At 40.4% G+C, this 17,286-nt stretch overlaps 2 protein-coding genes across 6 annotated transcripts in view; one reads left to right on the top strand and one right to left on the bottom strand.

Moving 5' to 3' along the window:
- Positions 1-17,286, bottom strand: part of ZSWIM8 (zinc finger SWIM-type containing 8) — a 746,829-nt gene that overhangs the window by 623,368 nt on the left and 106,175 nt on the right. The window lies entirely within an intron of this gene.
- The window catches only part of NDST2 (N-deacetylase and N-sulfotransferase 2), a 70,440-nt gene that overhangs the window by 30,507 nt on the left and 22,647 nt on the right, over positions 1-17,286 (top strand). The window contains exon 2 of the mRNA XM_063307632.1: positions 12,953-14,367. Coding sequence (XP_063163702.1) covers positions 13,375-14,367 — 993 coding nt within the window. The 5' untranslated portion in view covers positions 12,953-13,374. The remainder of the gene's footprint in view (positions 1-12,952; positions 14,368-17,286) is intronic.

Here is a 17,286-nt window from a genome sequence, read left to right as displayed (position 1 = left end):
ACTTTAAAAAATAATTACCAAAAATTTGGAAATCTTTTTGAAATAGCAGACAGTTAAATGGAGCAGGCTTACCTTAGGTTGCCATTCTTGAATCCCAGCATATCTGGAGACGATGGATTGGGGAAGAATACTTTAGATGTAGTCCTAAAAATGTTAGATTTAATTAGTACATAGATTATACTAATTATATTAATAGTCAGAGAACCAAGTTTCAGTTTGCTACATTTAATGTTTAAACAAAATATTAGAACTAGGCACCTATGGTCTCTTAAAATGCTCCACCAGATTTGTGGACATAGAAATTGGGTAGACGATGTCTTCAACTTTCTCCCCAAATTTCTCAAGGAAAGGGTTAGCAGGAACAACAACACTGCTACTGAAGAAGACCTGTTGGTGGAGTGCCCTCTGAGGAGACCTTTCTGTGGGGTTTAGTAAAAGCCTGAGAAGTGAGGGATGCTGCAGAATCCTGAGGAGATGACTGCACAGTGATGAGTGTCACTCTGTAAGTGGAAGGAGCCCCCCATTCCACCCATGAGATTTCATCAACAGAATTGTCTCCTTTGAAAGAATGTCTGAAGCAAATTACCTTGATTAGAAGGACGAGAACTGGTAGGAAAAATGCAGGAAGATTTATCTGCCTACGACTATAAAATTAGCAATGCCTCTATGCAAGATTGACTTTATAATCAGCCCTGGAGGAAATGATATACCTGAAAATGATTGGAAACTGCATCTTTCTCAAAGAGGGTTTTTATCTAATTAGAAATAGGGATTTAAAAAACCATAGCAGATCCTTACTACCTCTGAGATAGAAAATGTTCAGCAAGCTAATAGAGCATGATACATCACTTACCAAAATTTAATGAGGGTCCTTTATATCATTGATAAAGATACATTTATCCAGGGTTGCAATCTGAGCTTCACAACCAGTCGTCATTAAGCAGCTTCTAGAAACTTGTCTTGCAAACAACTATGAACATATCCAGCTCATCGATTTTGTTTTGTTGACCCTGATTAAGCAATGTTGAGGTTAAATAATATCTTATTGTACAACTTTATACAAAATAATTGAAAGATATAACTTTAAATTTTGTTCTGGTGCAAGTCTATGGGCTGAATGTTAGGTTGTTCCTCTGCTATATCTGTGATCAGTTTCTCTGTGAAAAAACAGCTCTGCACACAGTTGGTTCTCTGCCAGAGACTCAAGAGAGTGTCTGCTTGACAAAATACGATTGCATAATGGGATATCCAAAGAGCATGACAAATACCAGGAGAGAAAATACCAGGAGAGTGGCTCATTAAAGGTGGATATAGCAGCACTTCTTCAAGCTGAAGGATTCTGGTGTATCTGTTGAGATTAACAGCATCTGTTAGTGTAATCTGGTGACACCATGCCTAGGTCTTAGCCTTCTTCCTCTTTTAAAGCCCGTGGCTAAACCCAGGATGCACCCACATCTCATCAGGAAGAGCAGAGGTGCTGGCCCAAGTTGTAGAGATTGTGCTTGGAGAGTCATCAAGCAGTTTGCTCCATTTTGGTGGCAGTGTAATATTACTCTATTAAAACTTTAATGACATATCTTTCCAACTATGAAGTTTGCTTGGCAAATTATCAGCCCTTTTAAGAAATAATTTATACCTCTGTTAGAAAACATTCTGAAGGCTTAAGGTTTATTGGTGAAATATACCACATAAGGAACTTGTCAGAACAGCAGCTCAAATAACATATATAGTATAATTGTTATGGAGTTTTGCCCATCAAGTTCTACAAAGCATTATGCTACATTCTTCTTTTAGGGTTTTTTTCATCAATCAAATCTTTCCACAAAATTAACCCTCCCTGCATCTGGTGGTTAAGCAAACACAGCTTCTGAAAAGTAAATTATCACTGATCAAGAAAATCCTAGCATCTAAATGGCCAACTATGAATAAAATGTCTTAGATAATCTGGTTGGCCTTCGGTGGAGTCCTTGGTGCTCTCTGTGCCTTGTTGTTTTCTTGCAGACATTTCATTGCCAGACTAGGCAACATCTTCAGTGTGAGGAGGGAGAGGGCCTTGCTCTCAGTTTATATACTGTGGCTTGCCCTACTTGTGTTGGTAGGGGTGTTGTTCTCTCTTTGGGAGTTCTTTGATTGGACTGTTGTTTGCTGCTTGGTTGATTGCCTGAGTTAATAGTTCCTTGATTAGGGTGTATTGTGCTGTTTGGTTGTTCCTCTGGGGTTAATCCTAGTGTTGATTTTTGCCTATCTGGGTGTTGATTGCTGGCAAGGGAGTGTACTGGTCTTTTGGCTTTTCTATTGTCTCTTTTGACTGGTATGTAAATGTTGTTTACCTCTATTTGTCTGTTGATGGCTGCTTTGTCTGAGTGCCAGGCTTCCAGGAATTCTCTGGCGGTTTTGGATTTGGCTTGGTTTAGGATGCTCGCCGTTTCCCAGTTGAAACTATGGTTGAGTCTGTCCATGTGTTGTGAGATTAAGGAGTTCTCATTGTGTCTTCTGACTGCTGGTTGGTTGTTGCTAGTTGCTAGTTGTGCATGCGCTCTGCTAGTCTTCTGCCTGTCTGTCCTACATAGTGGCTGTTGCAGTCTTTGCACTGTATGTTGTAAATAACTCCTGTTTTTTCTTCTTGGGCTATTGGGTCTTTTGGGTTGCTTAATATGTTTTGAAGAGTTTTAGTTGGTTTATGTGCTACGGTGATGCCATGTGGTTGTAACAGTCTGTTGGTGGTTTCTGAGATGTTTCTGATGTATGGTAATGTTATCCTTTTCATAGCTTCTGCTGGTTGGGTTGTAGTGGGTTGGGTGGTGAGGCACTTTTTGATAAAGTTGAGCGGGTATCCATTTTGTTGGAAGATGCTATACAGATCTTTTTCTTTTTTCTGGTGTTCTGGGTTGCTGCAGTGTGTAAGTGCTTGTCTAAATAATATTCTTAACACAGCTTTTCTTGTGGGAGGTTGGATTGTCACTTTGTTAATGGAGCACTTGGTTGGTGTGGGTAGCTTTCCTGTAGACTTGTGTTTCTAACTTACCATCATTTCCTCTACTGATGAGGTTGTCCAGGAATTGTAGTGAGTTGTTGTTTTCTTCCTCCCTTGTGAATTTTATTCCATTAAAGATGTTATTGATGGTTTTGTGGGTTTCTTCCAGTTGTTTCTTTTGTATTATGGCAAAAGTGTCATCTACATACTGGATCCATACTTTGGGTTGTATGTGTGGGAGTGCTATCCTTTCCAGACGCTGCATTACAATCTCTGCTGTAAATCCTGAAATCGGTAATCCCATGGGTATTCCTTTGATCTGTTGGTATATTTCTCCATCAGACTGAAAGTAGGTTGTAAGGCAGAGGTTGATGAGGTCCATTATCCTGGGTATTTCTATTTTGGTGTATTTGGCTAGGTCAGGTGTGTTGCACAGAACTGCAGTCATGGATTCTTTCACTAGTGCTGTGTCTGTGGATATGAAGAGAGCTGTAACGTCGAATGATACCATGATCTCATCTTCTTCTATTTTTAGGTTTTTGATTTTCTGGAGGCACTGTAGTGGGGAGTTGATAGAATGTGAGGTGTCTGAGTTTCTTTGTAAGCTCTTTAGCTATGTTATATGTGGGAGTCCCTGGTAATGATACAATGGGCCGAAGTGGTATGCCCAGCTTGTGTATCTTGGGGCGTCCGTAGAAGCGTGGGAGGACAGGTCCACTGCTTTTCATCCGCCTCTGTTCTTCTTGTGTAATTTGACCTTTCTTGGTGAGGTTGTTGAGAGTTCTGTTTACCTGGTTGTCCAGTTTCTGTATGGGATTGGTGTTCACTGGGGTCTAAGTTTCTTTGTCCTCAAGTAATTCTTTGGCATTTTGTATATACTGTGATCTGTCCATAATGATGGTGGTGCAACTTTTGTCTGCTGGGAGGATGATGATGGTTTGGTCCATCTTTAGGTGTTTGAGGGCTGCTCTGTCCTCTGCTTTCAGTTGGTTCCATTTCCATGTCCTTCTGATTTGTGGTATGATTGTCTGTCTTATGTCCTCCTGGGTTTCTTTAATGAGTCCTGTAGTTTTAAATGCCGCATCTAGAGCTGTGAAGAATTCCAATTTATTTGCATCTTCTGTGTGGTAGTTCAGGCCTCCCTGTAGGACATTGTGTTCTGCAGTGGATAATGGGCATCTGGACATGTTGACCACCCATTCTGGTTCTGGTGCCTCTTTGTTTCTGGAATTCAATTTAAGTAGTTTAGTTTGGAGTTTGGTTTTCCTTTTTTCGGCTTGTCTCAGTGATGTGGTCTTGATTGTAGTTGTCAGCATGTTGATGTGTTCAGAAGTCATAGTTTGTTCTAGTTCTTTCAGGTTGTCTATGGTGTGTTGATATTTGTTTAATCTGAGATGGGCGTCCATGATCATGAGCCGTATCATTTTTCGCCCACTTTGTTGCGCTATTTTCCATCCAGCTGTGCAGTTGATTGGAGGTTTGTATCTGACACTGGAGGGTAGGGCATTCTGTTGCAGGCATTCATGCAGAGAGAACAGCTGTTCTTTGGTAAAAGTTTGCCAACCTGCAGATTTCTCCCATTTGCGTGCTTTCTGGAGCGTTTGACGCCCATATGTGGTACCAATCAAAGTGAATATTTGTAGCTCAGGGTTGAACTGTGGAGTCTTTGGTGCTCTCTGAGCCTTGTTGTTTTCTTGGCCTTCATTTGTCTGGTTCTCCTTTATCTGATTTGCTAGAATTGGTTGGCTTCCTCTAGTAAAATCCCAAGTGGGTTCAAGGGCTGCAAACTTGAATAGGGAAACACCACCACTAGGATCTGTACTTCAGGTTATTAAAGAAACAAAGTGTTTCCCCTTTCTAGGCACTCCTTAAGTCAAGAGATCTCTAAAGAGTTCCTTGCAGTGAATCAGCCTTCTCTGCTGTGAAGTGTAACATTCATTCTCCAGGCATTGACAGCTTAAGTGCATTTGTCAGATGTCAATTAGAGTTTTAAAGGGGCAAATGGTTTTTTAGTTCTCTTGACCTCTGTAAAGAGGATGAGTGAAGTAGGTTGTCTATCATGAAGGGATCATCTTTGAGTCATGCATCAAAACAACTTTCCAAATGTCTATTCCAGTCCAAATTTCTATTCAAATCCATCAGACCCTAGAAAAACAAGATGGATGTCTAGATGTTTATATGGCTCTTAGGATCAGTCCTAAACTCATTTTGCATACTATACATATATTGCCTGTTCCTTCCCCCCCCCCGAAAAAATCTGGGTTAACAGGGGAAAAAGGCATCCCATTAGCTATTGGATCAGATAATGCTTTGTCCTGGCATTAGAGGATATGCATCGATGGGCCAGGGATATCTAGCTGAAATATTTAAAGAGGCTGGACCTCTTGGGTCCAGCCTGCTGAGCAAGAAAGAAAAATCAGTGGAGAACGGGCCCAAGAATCTATCTCTTACTATTTTTTTCCTTGCACTATTGTTGGAGAGGGCTAAGGAGGATTAGTTTGCACCGCTTCTTACTTAAGGCTTTAGATTGTCCTTATCTCTTAATTTGATTCTAACGTTAAAATTACTTTCTACAACTTGAAATCAAGTTCTTTTACTAAAGGTTCCTCAGCTTGCCATGGCCCTATCTTTCCACAAAGAAAAAGGAGCCATTCTTTTCCTGTCTTCAGTGATCAGGATATTTCATAGTATGACTGACTTTTTATTTGTAGGTAAGCTCCACAAAATGAATACAAGCCTGGCTGGCATGCTAGGGATCTATGATGACTGTGTTCATTACAGTTAATAATGTGCTGCAAAATATGCTTGTGCAATTGCATAAAAACATGTCCTGACAAAAGTCAAGAAGGAAACCCTGCAGGTCATCTTATAAACACAGTTAATGAAGGCTACAATCCTCCCAAGCAGATACGATGCTTAGGGGTGCCATCGTGCTTCCCAACACTTCCAGTGGCCCCTGCTGAGCTGTCTGTCCTACTTGATTTTTCAAAAATCTTTTTTAAATTAAAAAATGAGAAGCTACCAGACCACACTGAGAAGCATGGTCTCAAGCCAGTCTCAGCAAACAATCCTCCATGCAAACCTGAGAAGCATTCTTACAAAATTAAATGGTAGGTGGCTGCAACTAGATGCTCTGAACTGTGTCCACCAGAAAGAAAGAAAAAAAAGCAAGTTGAAGTTGTGTGTAGCCATTTTGTGAGCTTGTCCAAATATCACAGGTTTAAATACTAATATAGCTTTCATTTTTCTTCCAGCTTTCATTGGAGATGTGTTATGTTGTTTCAGTGCCTACAAGCAAGAGAAGTACCTTACAGAAGTTTTTCAGAGCTGAAAATCTTACTGAGAGAATGTCATCTATGAAAAATAGCTAGTAAATGGAAGGCATTTTGACAGCCATTTTAATGTTTTCCTACTGAGCCCTGAAGGCTTTTTCAGGTCATTTCATTGTGTTCTGCTCTGTTATCACACATGCCGTCTACTAAAGTACAACTGAAGTTCTTAGCTGATGTTGATACTTGTTCAGTCAGTGCTGTTAAAGTATTTTAGTTGCCTAGCTCTGGACTGGTGCATACAACCTGTGAATTCTGTCTTTGAGAGCAGTCATAGGCATCCCCACTTAGGTATTTTTGTAGATAAATGTAATACATGGTGTCAGCTCTTTGAGGTAGGCCAAGTAGGTAAAGAAACAGACACCACAGGGATTCCAGGAATGCTATTTTATTGTGGCAGGGCATATTGATGGAAATCTGAAAGCCTGTCCCAAACCTTCACTGCTCTTTTTTAAGGACAACAAGGTCAAGGTGGGGCTGATCTGAGTCTCTTGCACTTCCTACTTTCCCAGGGCTGAGCAACAGTTTTACCTTCTTCCCAAGGCCAGAGCTATATTCCTCCAGAATGGACCAGGCAGTTGCAGGTTTTTCTAGCAGCTGTTCTTGTGTGGTAGACAGAAAAATGATCTGAAAAATATGGGGATGCTGCTGCCTTTTGCATGATCTGGTACTCTAGTTACGTTCATCTAAGACTGCATTGTACCGAAGGGAAGAAAATGCATGTGTTGACTTGCAAGGGTCACTTGTAGTGTAATATTTGGACTACTTGCACAAATACTTGGCAATGTTAAACTGAGGAGAAAGAGGAAGGAGCTAAATACTCCCCAAAACTTACTTTCTTGGGCATTATAAAGAAATTTACTGTAAGACAGGTTGCTCAAGGTGAGCTGGTTGTATCTTTCCTTGGATGTTTTTCAAAGGGTAGCTATATTTTTATAGAGATATAAAGCCTGGACTCAAACAGTATGAGTTTTGAAGAAAAATAAATAAATGTTGTAGTATTGTTTATTGTAAGCTGCACAGAATGCAATAGTGACTGAAATGATATTGAAGACATTTGACATTAAATCTGCAATTTTCCAACTGTAGAATTGAAATTACTGACCTCATAGCATGGTTATGAGGGTGAGCAATAAACACCATAGAATACAGGAGCCTAAAAGCAGCACAGCACTGATGGGCTTAGAAAGGATGCTTATTGGAAAGTGATCTTACATTTGTGTATGTATAATTTCCTTACTTTGAAGAAGTTTTTTCTGGTGTATGTTTATGATGTAAGGTTTTTGTTGCTTATTTGTGTATAACTGAAACTTGGTTGGACAAGAGAGGGGTGTTCTCCTCTCAGAAATGGGCCCACTCCGGGTTTTGATTGTGGCAACAGCCACAACCCCTGGGCAGCTGTTCTTCCCAAGAGATACTGGTGACCTTCAGAGGTGCTGCCCCATAGATTATTGGGTGTGAGACTATGTTGATAAGGTTGGACTCCAGGGATCAGTTGGGATTGCTACTACTGTACTAGCCATGCAGTGACTGAGCGAATCAATACTGTGTCTGGACTGGCAGTAGAGTTCCTCAGACTTGGGGAATATTAGGGGAATTCAAGCTGCCTTCCATAGGTATAGGATTGGAGACAGCTCAGGAGTACATGGCAACCAGGGATCTCATCCAGATTATTGAAGATGTGACTCACAGCAATGGTCCCAAGGTAGATCTGGTTTTTGTCTTAGATCAGTGGCAGTGTGATCTGGAGTTGGGGGCTGTTACTGTCACTCCCTTGTTGATGAAGAATAGAGAGGAGCAATGTCTTCTTTTGAACTTTACACTGTATTGAATTTAATTTCTTTTACTTAGGCACCCAACTCCAGAATGACTTTGGGCAGCCTGCAGTATGATATGACAAAGAGAATAAAATACAATACATTTTTTTAAAAAAAAGAGCCAACAAAAACAAATAGGATAAGAACAAGATCAAGCTGGTGAATCTGGCCATTAACACAAGGAATATGAAACCCTACCCCAAGGTCTGGGAGAACACCCAGAACTGTAAGCCCTCTAGAATGCTCTCAGGGTGGGAGCCACTCAGGGGAAACCTCATTCCAGAGAACAGGCGCTACAAGAGAGAAGGCACGCCTCCTGGGTCCTAAAAGATAACAGTTTAATTGAAGAGACCCAAAGCATACCAACTGTTGGCTCATATCAGCCAGGCAAACACCATGGGAGATAGTTGTTCAAATAACCAGGCCCTACACTGTGTAGAGTTCTATAAGTCATAACCAGCACCTTGAATTGCACTTGGAAGCAAACGGGTAACCAGAGCAGCTGGCAGAGCAGAAGTGTCACATCGGTATACTAAAGCATGCAACCACTATCCACTCGACTGCATTCTGGACCACTTGAAGCTTCCAAGTGGTCTTCAAAGGCAGCCCAATGTAGAGTAGGGCATGAGTGACTATCTGAAGGGCCTCCCAATCCATGAAAGGTCACAGCTGGTACACCAGATGAAGCTGTGCCAAGGCTCTCTTAGCCACAGCTGCCACCTGCTTATCAAGCACGAGCTGTGAGTCTAAGAGGACCCCCAGACTGGGCAGCTCACACCCTCGAATAGGAAACTACAACCCTACCCAAGGTTAAAGTTGGAGTCTCCCCACATCTGTATTTATGTGTGTCTTCAAATCAGTCTTGACTCCTGGAGACTGCCTGCACAAGTCCCCACAGTTTTCTTGGCAAGGTTTTGGAAGTGGTTTGCCATTTGTTGCTTCCTAGGGCTGTGAAAGAGGAGCTGACCCAAGGTCACCTAGCTGGCTTTGTGCCTAAGGCAGGACTAGAACTTCCAGTCTGCCGGTACCTTAAACACTACCCAAACCAGATCTTGTCAAACCTATTATCTACAGCCACTCCATTTTGATAGGATTGAGTTGGTGACCATTCCTCCCTATCGAGGCCTGCATAGCCTCCCTGCTCTAGTCCAGGATTTTGACAGTCTCACTCGGCTGGCCTGGGGTCAAAAGATATAATCAGGCATTATCAGCATTCAAAATGATGGATGAACTCACTCAGCTCTTTCATATATAAATGTTGACTTGGCAGGGAGGGAGCACAGAACCCTGTGGCACTGCACAAAGGAGGGGCCTAGAGAGTAACCTCTCCTCCACCCCATGGGACCAGCCCCAAAGGAAGGAAGAAAACTACTGCAAGGTGGGCCCCCCAATTCCCAGCTTTTGCCTTTGACTTTTTCCTACCCAAATGAAGGACTTTGCATTTGTTCCTGCTGAAATTCATTTTGCTGATTTTTGCCCATTGTTCCAACTTCTTAAGATCTTCCTGAATTTTGTTACTGTCATTTAATATTAATCATATTTTCTAATCCCTCATCTAAGTCATTTATAAATATATTGAACAGCTCAAGGTCCAGAGCCCTGTTATAATCCTCTGAAGACTTCCTTCTAGATTAACATGGAACCACTGATATACTGTATGCTCACTGAGCATACTGTATGCTCATACTATTATCTGGATACAGAGCAGGTTCACCCAGCTCTGTATCCAGATAATAGTAGCAAAATCGAGTCCATATTTTGCCATATTCTGTATTAGGGTTTTATGTAAATTCTGTTGGATGTCTCACTGAAGTCAAGATACAGTATATCCACCCACATCCCATGGTAAACTAAACTGGTCATTCTATCAAAAGAGGAGATCAGGTTGCTTTGATGTTACTTGTTCTTGAAGAATACGTACAGATAAAAGAGCCATGAAGATTATTTTTATATATGATTACTGCTGCGAGAATATTATATGCGCAAAAATGAAAAGCCTCTGAAATATCCACAGTAAAGGAATGGTTGGTGAAGATGACAGAACTAGCAGAAATGGCAAAATTAACTTGTTTGATTAGAGAAAGATCAACAACTATATTTATCAGTGACTGGAAACCCCTTATGGACTTTTTGCTGAAAAAAGAGAAAAATGAACTTGAAGATTAGAAAGGGTAGCTTATGGAAAAAAGGAAATTATGATGTAACTTTAGAAAGAGAGGGCAAAATATAAATATATTTATAACTGCTGTCAAGAAGATCAGAAGCTGCTTTATAATATTTCTTCTTTCCTTTCTTTTTTCTTTCTCTTTCTCTTTCTCTTTCTCTTTTCCTTTTTCACTATTTACTATTTTTCTTTATTATTTTTATTTTCTTTTATGGTTTTTACTTTGTTAAAAATTTCTTCAATAAAAATTATTTTAAAAAAGAAAAATGCATATAGGCTTTTGCCAAAGAATGCATTCCTTAGTAAACATTCAAACAATAATTATCTGCATTTATTCTGATCCTCTTTTCCTTTTATCTTTGAAGTTAGGAGCTTTTGTCCCTTACTAATCTTCAGCCCATCCTCCGTACTTTCTCAAAGATCACAGAATGGGTCTCTTGGGGTATCATCTGTAACTTTCTTCAACATTTCTTGGAGATAGTTGATCTGGTCCTAGACAATTAGATAGGATGGTCAGTATTCAGTGTGGTGTTGATAAAAAGGTGTTAGAGGCATAAAAAGATAGCTTAGACCTGGTGTGAGGTTTGACTTAATGGCCTTTCAGGACCATGCTGACTAGCAGATGCAGATTCTTGCATGCGTTGGCTCATTTGCTGGGGAGCGAACTCTGATGAATCCGTACAGTCTTACCGAACCCTCCCAGTCCTAAAGGAGCCCCGAGTCCTGTGCTTCACGTAGAAGTAGCCAGTCCTGTCCTTGAAATAGCTAAGCAGGCAGGTTATGTGAAGAACCGGACCTGTTAGGGTTGCTTAGGGGACACAGCCAGAAGCGTATGGGCTTTCTCTCCCATCAGCCATTTCAAATAAAACTCATGCTGCTTCTGGGATGCCCCCTGGACCTTCTTGAGTCTAGTCATCTGGATATAGAGATGGCTGCTAGGCATCTTACTCCATCGTGTCATTTCATTTGGCTTCAGATTGCTGATGCCATCCCAGCACTTCTGTAGAAACCCTGTGCCAGCTGGCAATGCCTTGACCAGTCAGCCTCTCAAAGAGCTGGCAGTCTGATGTAGGCTCTGTGTGTGTGTGCGTGTTTGTGTGTGCGTGCTTGTGCTTGCGTTCTTGGAACGAAACAGTCCTGAAAATTACAACAAGACTACAGAATTTACTAGCTCATAAAGCTATACTTGTACTTGGTCTGTAAATACATACTTAAGACAGTTGTGGTATCTTGAAGGAATGAAAATAAGCTTTTTCCCCCCCACACCACTTGCTGCCCTGGGAGCAAAGTTTCCTCTTAATTCCTTAGAAGTCTGTTAAAAATTATTGTGCTGCACTTAACCGTATCAGAATGGAGATAGTTATTGTAAAATGGGGAATTTCTCTTGATAAGGGTTGCCTCTGCTTCACAAATATCAACTTCAATTGATTCTCTACTTTGAGGGTGCATAACATCTTTTTAATTTCGGCTACTTTGGCATCTTTGTGAACTGAGACATAAAGTATGGCACTGCTGTTTTTGAATACTTTGAAAAATATTGCCTTTTTTCTTTTTACTATTTCTATTGCTGCACATTCTTCTTGGTCTAGTATTTTCCAGCAACTTGTCCTTCTTAAATAATTTGAGTATTTACAATTTAAAGATTTTAGACAAGTATTTTAAAGGTTCTTATTTGTCTTGAGCCTAGATGGATTAATTATGATTTCAGAATTTAAAAACCTAAGAGAAAGAAATAGAGCAACATCTCATTTCAACTGACTTTTTGTTATTTCTAACTTTTTGTTATGTATCTTAAACTTACTTTCTCCAGTAAGTTTAAGATACTGTATATCATTGTGGTATCACAAATTGTATCATTTGTGTGATTATGTCATTCCAGAAATGAATACATTGATGCTCATTGTGTTATTACACAAATGACACCAAAGTCTGGAAAATCAAGGTTTCTCTATATTGAGAAATTGTGAGTTCCTTATTTCCTTTTGTTTGAGTTAGCAGTGGCAACTATTCTGGAAAAAGAATTAATTTAATATTGATAGCATGGATGTAGAGCATCTCTGATGACAAAATAACGCTATATCAGTGTGGGAAATGTGGTAATTCTCTGAAATAAGGAACTGTTAATTACATGTTTCCTTGATCATTAAAGGACCTTCTAAAAGGTATTTTCACACCAGGAGCTAAGAATTGAATTGCTCTGGGTACACCTTACTTGCATGTGAAAGGCAAGGCTTCAATCAAGCTCTTCCCAATTCACATCACATATGCTAGTAGCCAGCTCCGGGCTGAATTGTGACATCAATGAAACCAAAGAGGGTTACTGAAAAAGAAGAGTGGGGTAATGTCATGGTTACAGAAATAGAAACACACACACACACAGGAGGAAACCTTGAGAGGGAAAATGAAACACAAACAAGTCCAGTAAGAACTGAACATACTCAGTGGGCACAAGATACATATGCTAGAAGGGTCAGAAATCATTGGCAGGGGAGAAATTAATTGAATTTCCTGAAATAGAGGGTGGCAGGCTGGAATCCTGCAGTCCCACTTGTCTCTGTTGATAATATCAGAAGCAATGTGTGATTTTAATAGGTCAACATGGGTATTTTACTGTACTACTACTGATCTTTCAAGAACTCCTCAATTTATCTGCCTTTTTTCATTGCAGGTGGCCAATCCAGAATGACAACCATGTGATTGGCAAGCTCATCAGTTGGTGGCACTTCTTCATCTTCTGGAGAGCCTATACTTTCCTTACAACTGATGGCTGCAGTTTACTTCTGAAGCCAAGGAATTCATAACTGCATGCAACCTCCTTGCTTCCTAGGATTCTTCTCAGCCAGCAAAGAAACAGAAAAGGGAGGAAGTACTCAAGGGAGCAATGGGAATTGAAGGCCATGGTCACTTGAGATAAATGGCAGATCACCGGGAATCTAGTCTTGTAACTGCTTACTTAAGCCTGTTTCCTCTCTGCAGTCTACATTTCTTTTCTTTGAGCTGCCACTGGCTCTTCCAGTGGTGGCGTTGGAGACATCGAAGGCAGCTTGATAGGTGCCAAACTTGAGGCAGGGTTAAGCCACCCACCTCATCATGATTCAGCTGTGGAAAGTGGTGAGGCATGTGCGACAGCTGGAGCTCCACAGACTGATTCTGCTGCTTATTGCCTTCAGCCTGGTCTCCATGTGCTTCCTGGCTTACTATGTCACTAACAGTCCCAAAATCAAGGAACCACCCCCTCTTCCATTCAGCGATTGCAGTAACCAACACAGGATCCTCATCCAGCCCCGGGCAAGCTGGAGGCTTACAAAATCAGTTGATAACTCACGTACAGACCCTGTTGTGCTAGTTTTTGTGGAAAGCATTTACTCCCAATTGGGTCAAGAGATTGTGGCTATCTTAGAATCTAGTCGGTTTAAATACAGGACAGAAATTGCTCCTGGAAAGGGAGACATGCCCACTCTAATGGACAAGGACCATGGTCGCTATGCTCTTATTATCTATGAGAATATCCTTAAATATGTGAACTTGGATACCTGGAACAGGGATCTTTTGGACAAATACTGCGTGGAATATGGAGTAGGAATCATTGGTTTCTTCAAGGCAAATGAGAACAGCTTACTTAGTGCTCAGCTCAAAGGTTTTCCTCTCTTCCTACATTCCAATTTGGGATTGCGAGATTATCACATCAATCCCAGTGCCCCACTTCTATATGTTACCCAGGCTAACGAAGTGGAACAGGGCCCTCTGCCTGGGGATGACTGGACAGTGTTCCAGTCAAATCACACAACCTATGAACCTGTATTGATGGCCAGCACCAAATCATCTGAATCAATCCCTCACCTGACTACCCACAGAGCTCTGCATGCCACAGTGGTGCAGGATCTTGGTCTCCATGATGGTATACAGAGGGTTCTTTTTGGTAATAATCTCAATTTCTGGCTGCACAAGCTCATCTTTGTTGATGCTATTGCTTACCTGACTGGCAAGCGTCTCTGTCTGACCCTTGACCGCTACATCCTTGTGGACATTGATGATATCTTTGTGGGCAAAGAGGGGACGCGCATGAAGGTGTCTGATGTAGAGGTAATGTGGGACAGAGTGGATGGGAGTAAAATGTAAAGAATTGTCAAAATCCCAAGTATCTTTCCTGATAAATGCAAATAGATATGAATTCTCTCTGTTTTCGTTAAAGATATGAGCAGTTGCAAGGCTATTTTTTTGTAAAATCTATATTCTTTGTAAAAATAGCTTTTTTCTTCCCCTAAATTCTGAGATTATCAATTTTGGGGGAAATGAAAGATCAGATGTCTTTTGTTCTAAAACTCACCCCTAATCCTGATGATCTGATTTTGAGGAAGAGATCATGAGGCTTGCTATCACAACATTCTGCATTTATCTTTTGTACCAATGATGTGAGCGGGTTTGCTAAATTCAGAGTCTTTAACTGTCAGGTTATAAGTTCAAGCTAGCCTATCATCAGGAGGAAAGTAGAGCTAGGCCGACAGCAGACATTTTTAATAGTTGTTAATTTAGCATGCATTTGGTAAGAGATGGCAGTGTGGGTGACATTTATTGTCCAGTTTTCAAACTCTAGAGAAGCCATAGGTTTAGGCTTTTAAATTTCTGAGTACAGTGAGATACAACCACAATAAATTTGCTAGGGGGATAAGCCCAGTGGGTTTTTCTTCTTATCAATGTGTACAGGATTGGATTTAAAGAAAGTCATCTCTGCCTCAGTATAATAGGCAGTCAAAGGTTTCACAGTGGTATGAAAAATTATCTCTCTGATAGATTGCATGACATCTATTTTATAAATGTTTACCGACCAGCATATCTTGAAGTTCATGTAAAGTGAGAACTTCAAGCCCTTTTAAATACTACTTGTGGTGGTCCTTAAGTTTTTGTTTCATAGTATCACCACATAAGAGCTGAGCCTGTTTCAGTTACCATTTTTAAAACAGACTGGAGTCTATCTGTAGGCTTGGTAGCAATTGTAATGCAGGTTTTTTGTTTTGTTTTGTTTTAATCCCTCTTCTGAACCCTTTCTAAATTGCAAAGGAAGAGATCAGGGTCAGCTTTACTTCATCATCCTGTTCAGAAGAAGAAGGAAATGCAAGAAGCATCGGTTGCTGCTTCCGGGCAGTTGGAAGAATAAAAAGATGCTTCCCCTTTCTCTTACGTGATACGGTGCACTCAGTGGAGCAGGGGATGATTTTGATTGTGACATTGCACTGCACTTTGGAGAAGAACAGTGATTTTGTGCTCTTTCCCAACACTTTGGTACAGTAGAAAAGACAAGACTCCATCTTTCTTATAAAACCATTGGGCATGCTTGAGGAACTGGAAAAGTCCATGCATAAAGCCAGGCTACTAAAGTGGTCCAAATTTGTGGTCCTGTACTTGGGGGTGGGGGGAGTGGGCACAAGAGATGGATGCAGTAAAAAAGGCAGAGCCTGTAATGTCATGCAAAGATGGTGGGAACCTGCCACACTTTGAAAATCCTAACTAAAATCCTGCGTTTATCCAAAGAACATAAGCTCAAATTAGAAATGCTGCTTATCTCAGATATAATTCTCAGCCTCTTTTAAGTGATGATTGTTGAGCAATTATTTTTGTTTTATCACACATTTCTGTGTCTCTTTACTTCAGATTGTCCCAAAATGGGATCCCAGCCAGGGATGAAACCTGCAGCTTCAGTGGTGAAAATACGTGGAATTTATATAAGTTAACCTCCCTAAAAGAAAGATGTAGTGCTGCTCTGGCGATTATAAAAAGACTCAGATCAGATTGTTCTAAAACATATTTTGTTTACCAGTTTAGCAGTGTGAAGTGGAGCATTAATCTGGCATTAGTTGAGTGGATTTGATGCTAAGAAGATAATACTCACTTTTATCCATTTAAAAGAAAATCTCTGCCAAGGTGGAAAGATTAACTTCTTTTTTAAAAACAAAAACAAAAGATAATCTTGTGGGTTTGTTGACTTCTTAAGTGAGAGGTAAAGTGGAGGAACATTTCCCAATGTCAAAACAGCTGGCATGTTTTTCTCAGATTAATTCCAAACAGTTCAAGAATATTAGGTCACTGCCAAATCTAGTTTCAGTATCACAGATCCAGCTGCTTGCTTCCAACTGGTGACCGAGCATTATCTAGTTAAAATAATTTTTAAAAATACATATTTTCTGGTGTGTACTGAGCAGAAAATTGGGAGAATATATGTATACCTAATTTACTTGTATGATTTTTTCCCGTTCATTTTCCAATATTTGAAAAAGATAGATTGGTACTGAAAGTTTGGTACTGATAGAAAAAACAAAGGAAACTCATGTAAAGAGTATGAAGTGAGAATTTCCTGAGTGAAATCTTCCATTTTCTGGAAATTGTCTTGGCCAGGTTCCTAGAGAACTAAACGAGAAAGTGATCTTCAGCCAAAATATCCGGAAGATGATTACAGGACACATGGAATTGCACAACTTGCCATCGCTGTTACATACTGTTTTTAGAAAATGTTTTGTGTAGAGTATATTTCACCGTTGCTTTGACTTAATGGGGGGGGGGGAGTAAGTAAGAAATGATCTCAGACTGCCTTGCTGCCTTTCCTGAAGAATCAGTGTATTGCTTGATAGATTTCATAGGTCACCTAACTTCCCCCCTGGGTCTTTTGTTTGAGTGCCAGTTTTAGTCTGGAAAAGTGAAAAGGAAAGGGAGAAAGGTAATACTCTTCTCTTTTCCCTGTTTACTTCTGGGTGCATTTTTCAAAACTGAGATCACTTCCCTTGCATTCCTGAAGAGGAGGCAAAAGCAGTCGGCAGAGGGGGCTGGTCAATGTACCCAGGAGCTCAGCAGAATTATTCTTGTCTTCTTGCCTTCAAGACCTTGTTTGCAAGGACTGTGTCTTCCCTTTCTCATATTTACCCTAATTTTTAAATAAATCTTGGAAGAGTAAATTAAATTAAACCAGACTGGATGATCAGCAGATTAGATGTAATTAGGCCTACAAAAACA

The sequence above is a fragment of the Candoia aspera genome, chromosome 6, assembly GCF_035149785.1.
Source record: "Candoia aspera isolate rCanAsp1 chromosome 6, rCanAsp1.hap2, whole genome shotgun sequence".
Lineage (NCBI taxonomy): Eukaryota > Metazoa > Chordata > Lepidosauria > Squamata > Boidae > Candoia > Candoia aspera.
Note: the sequence above shows the minus strand (reverse complement) of the source record. Positions and strands in the feature narration are given on the sequence as shown.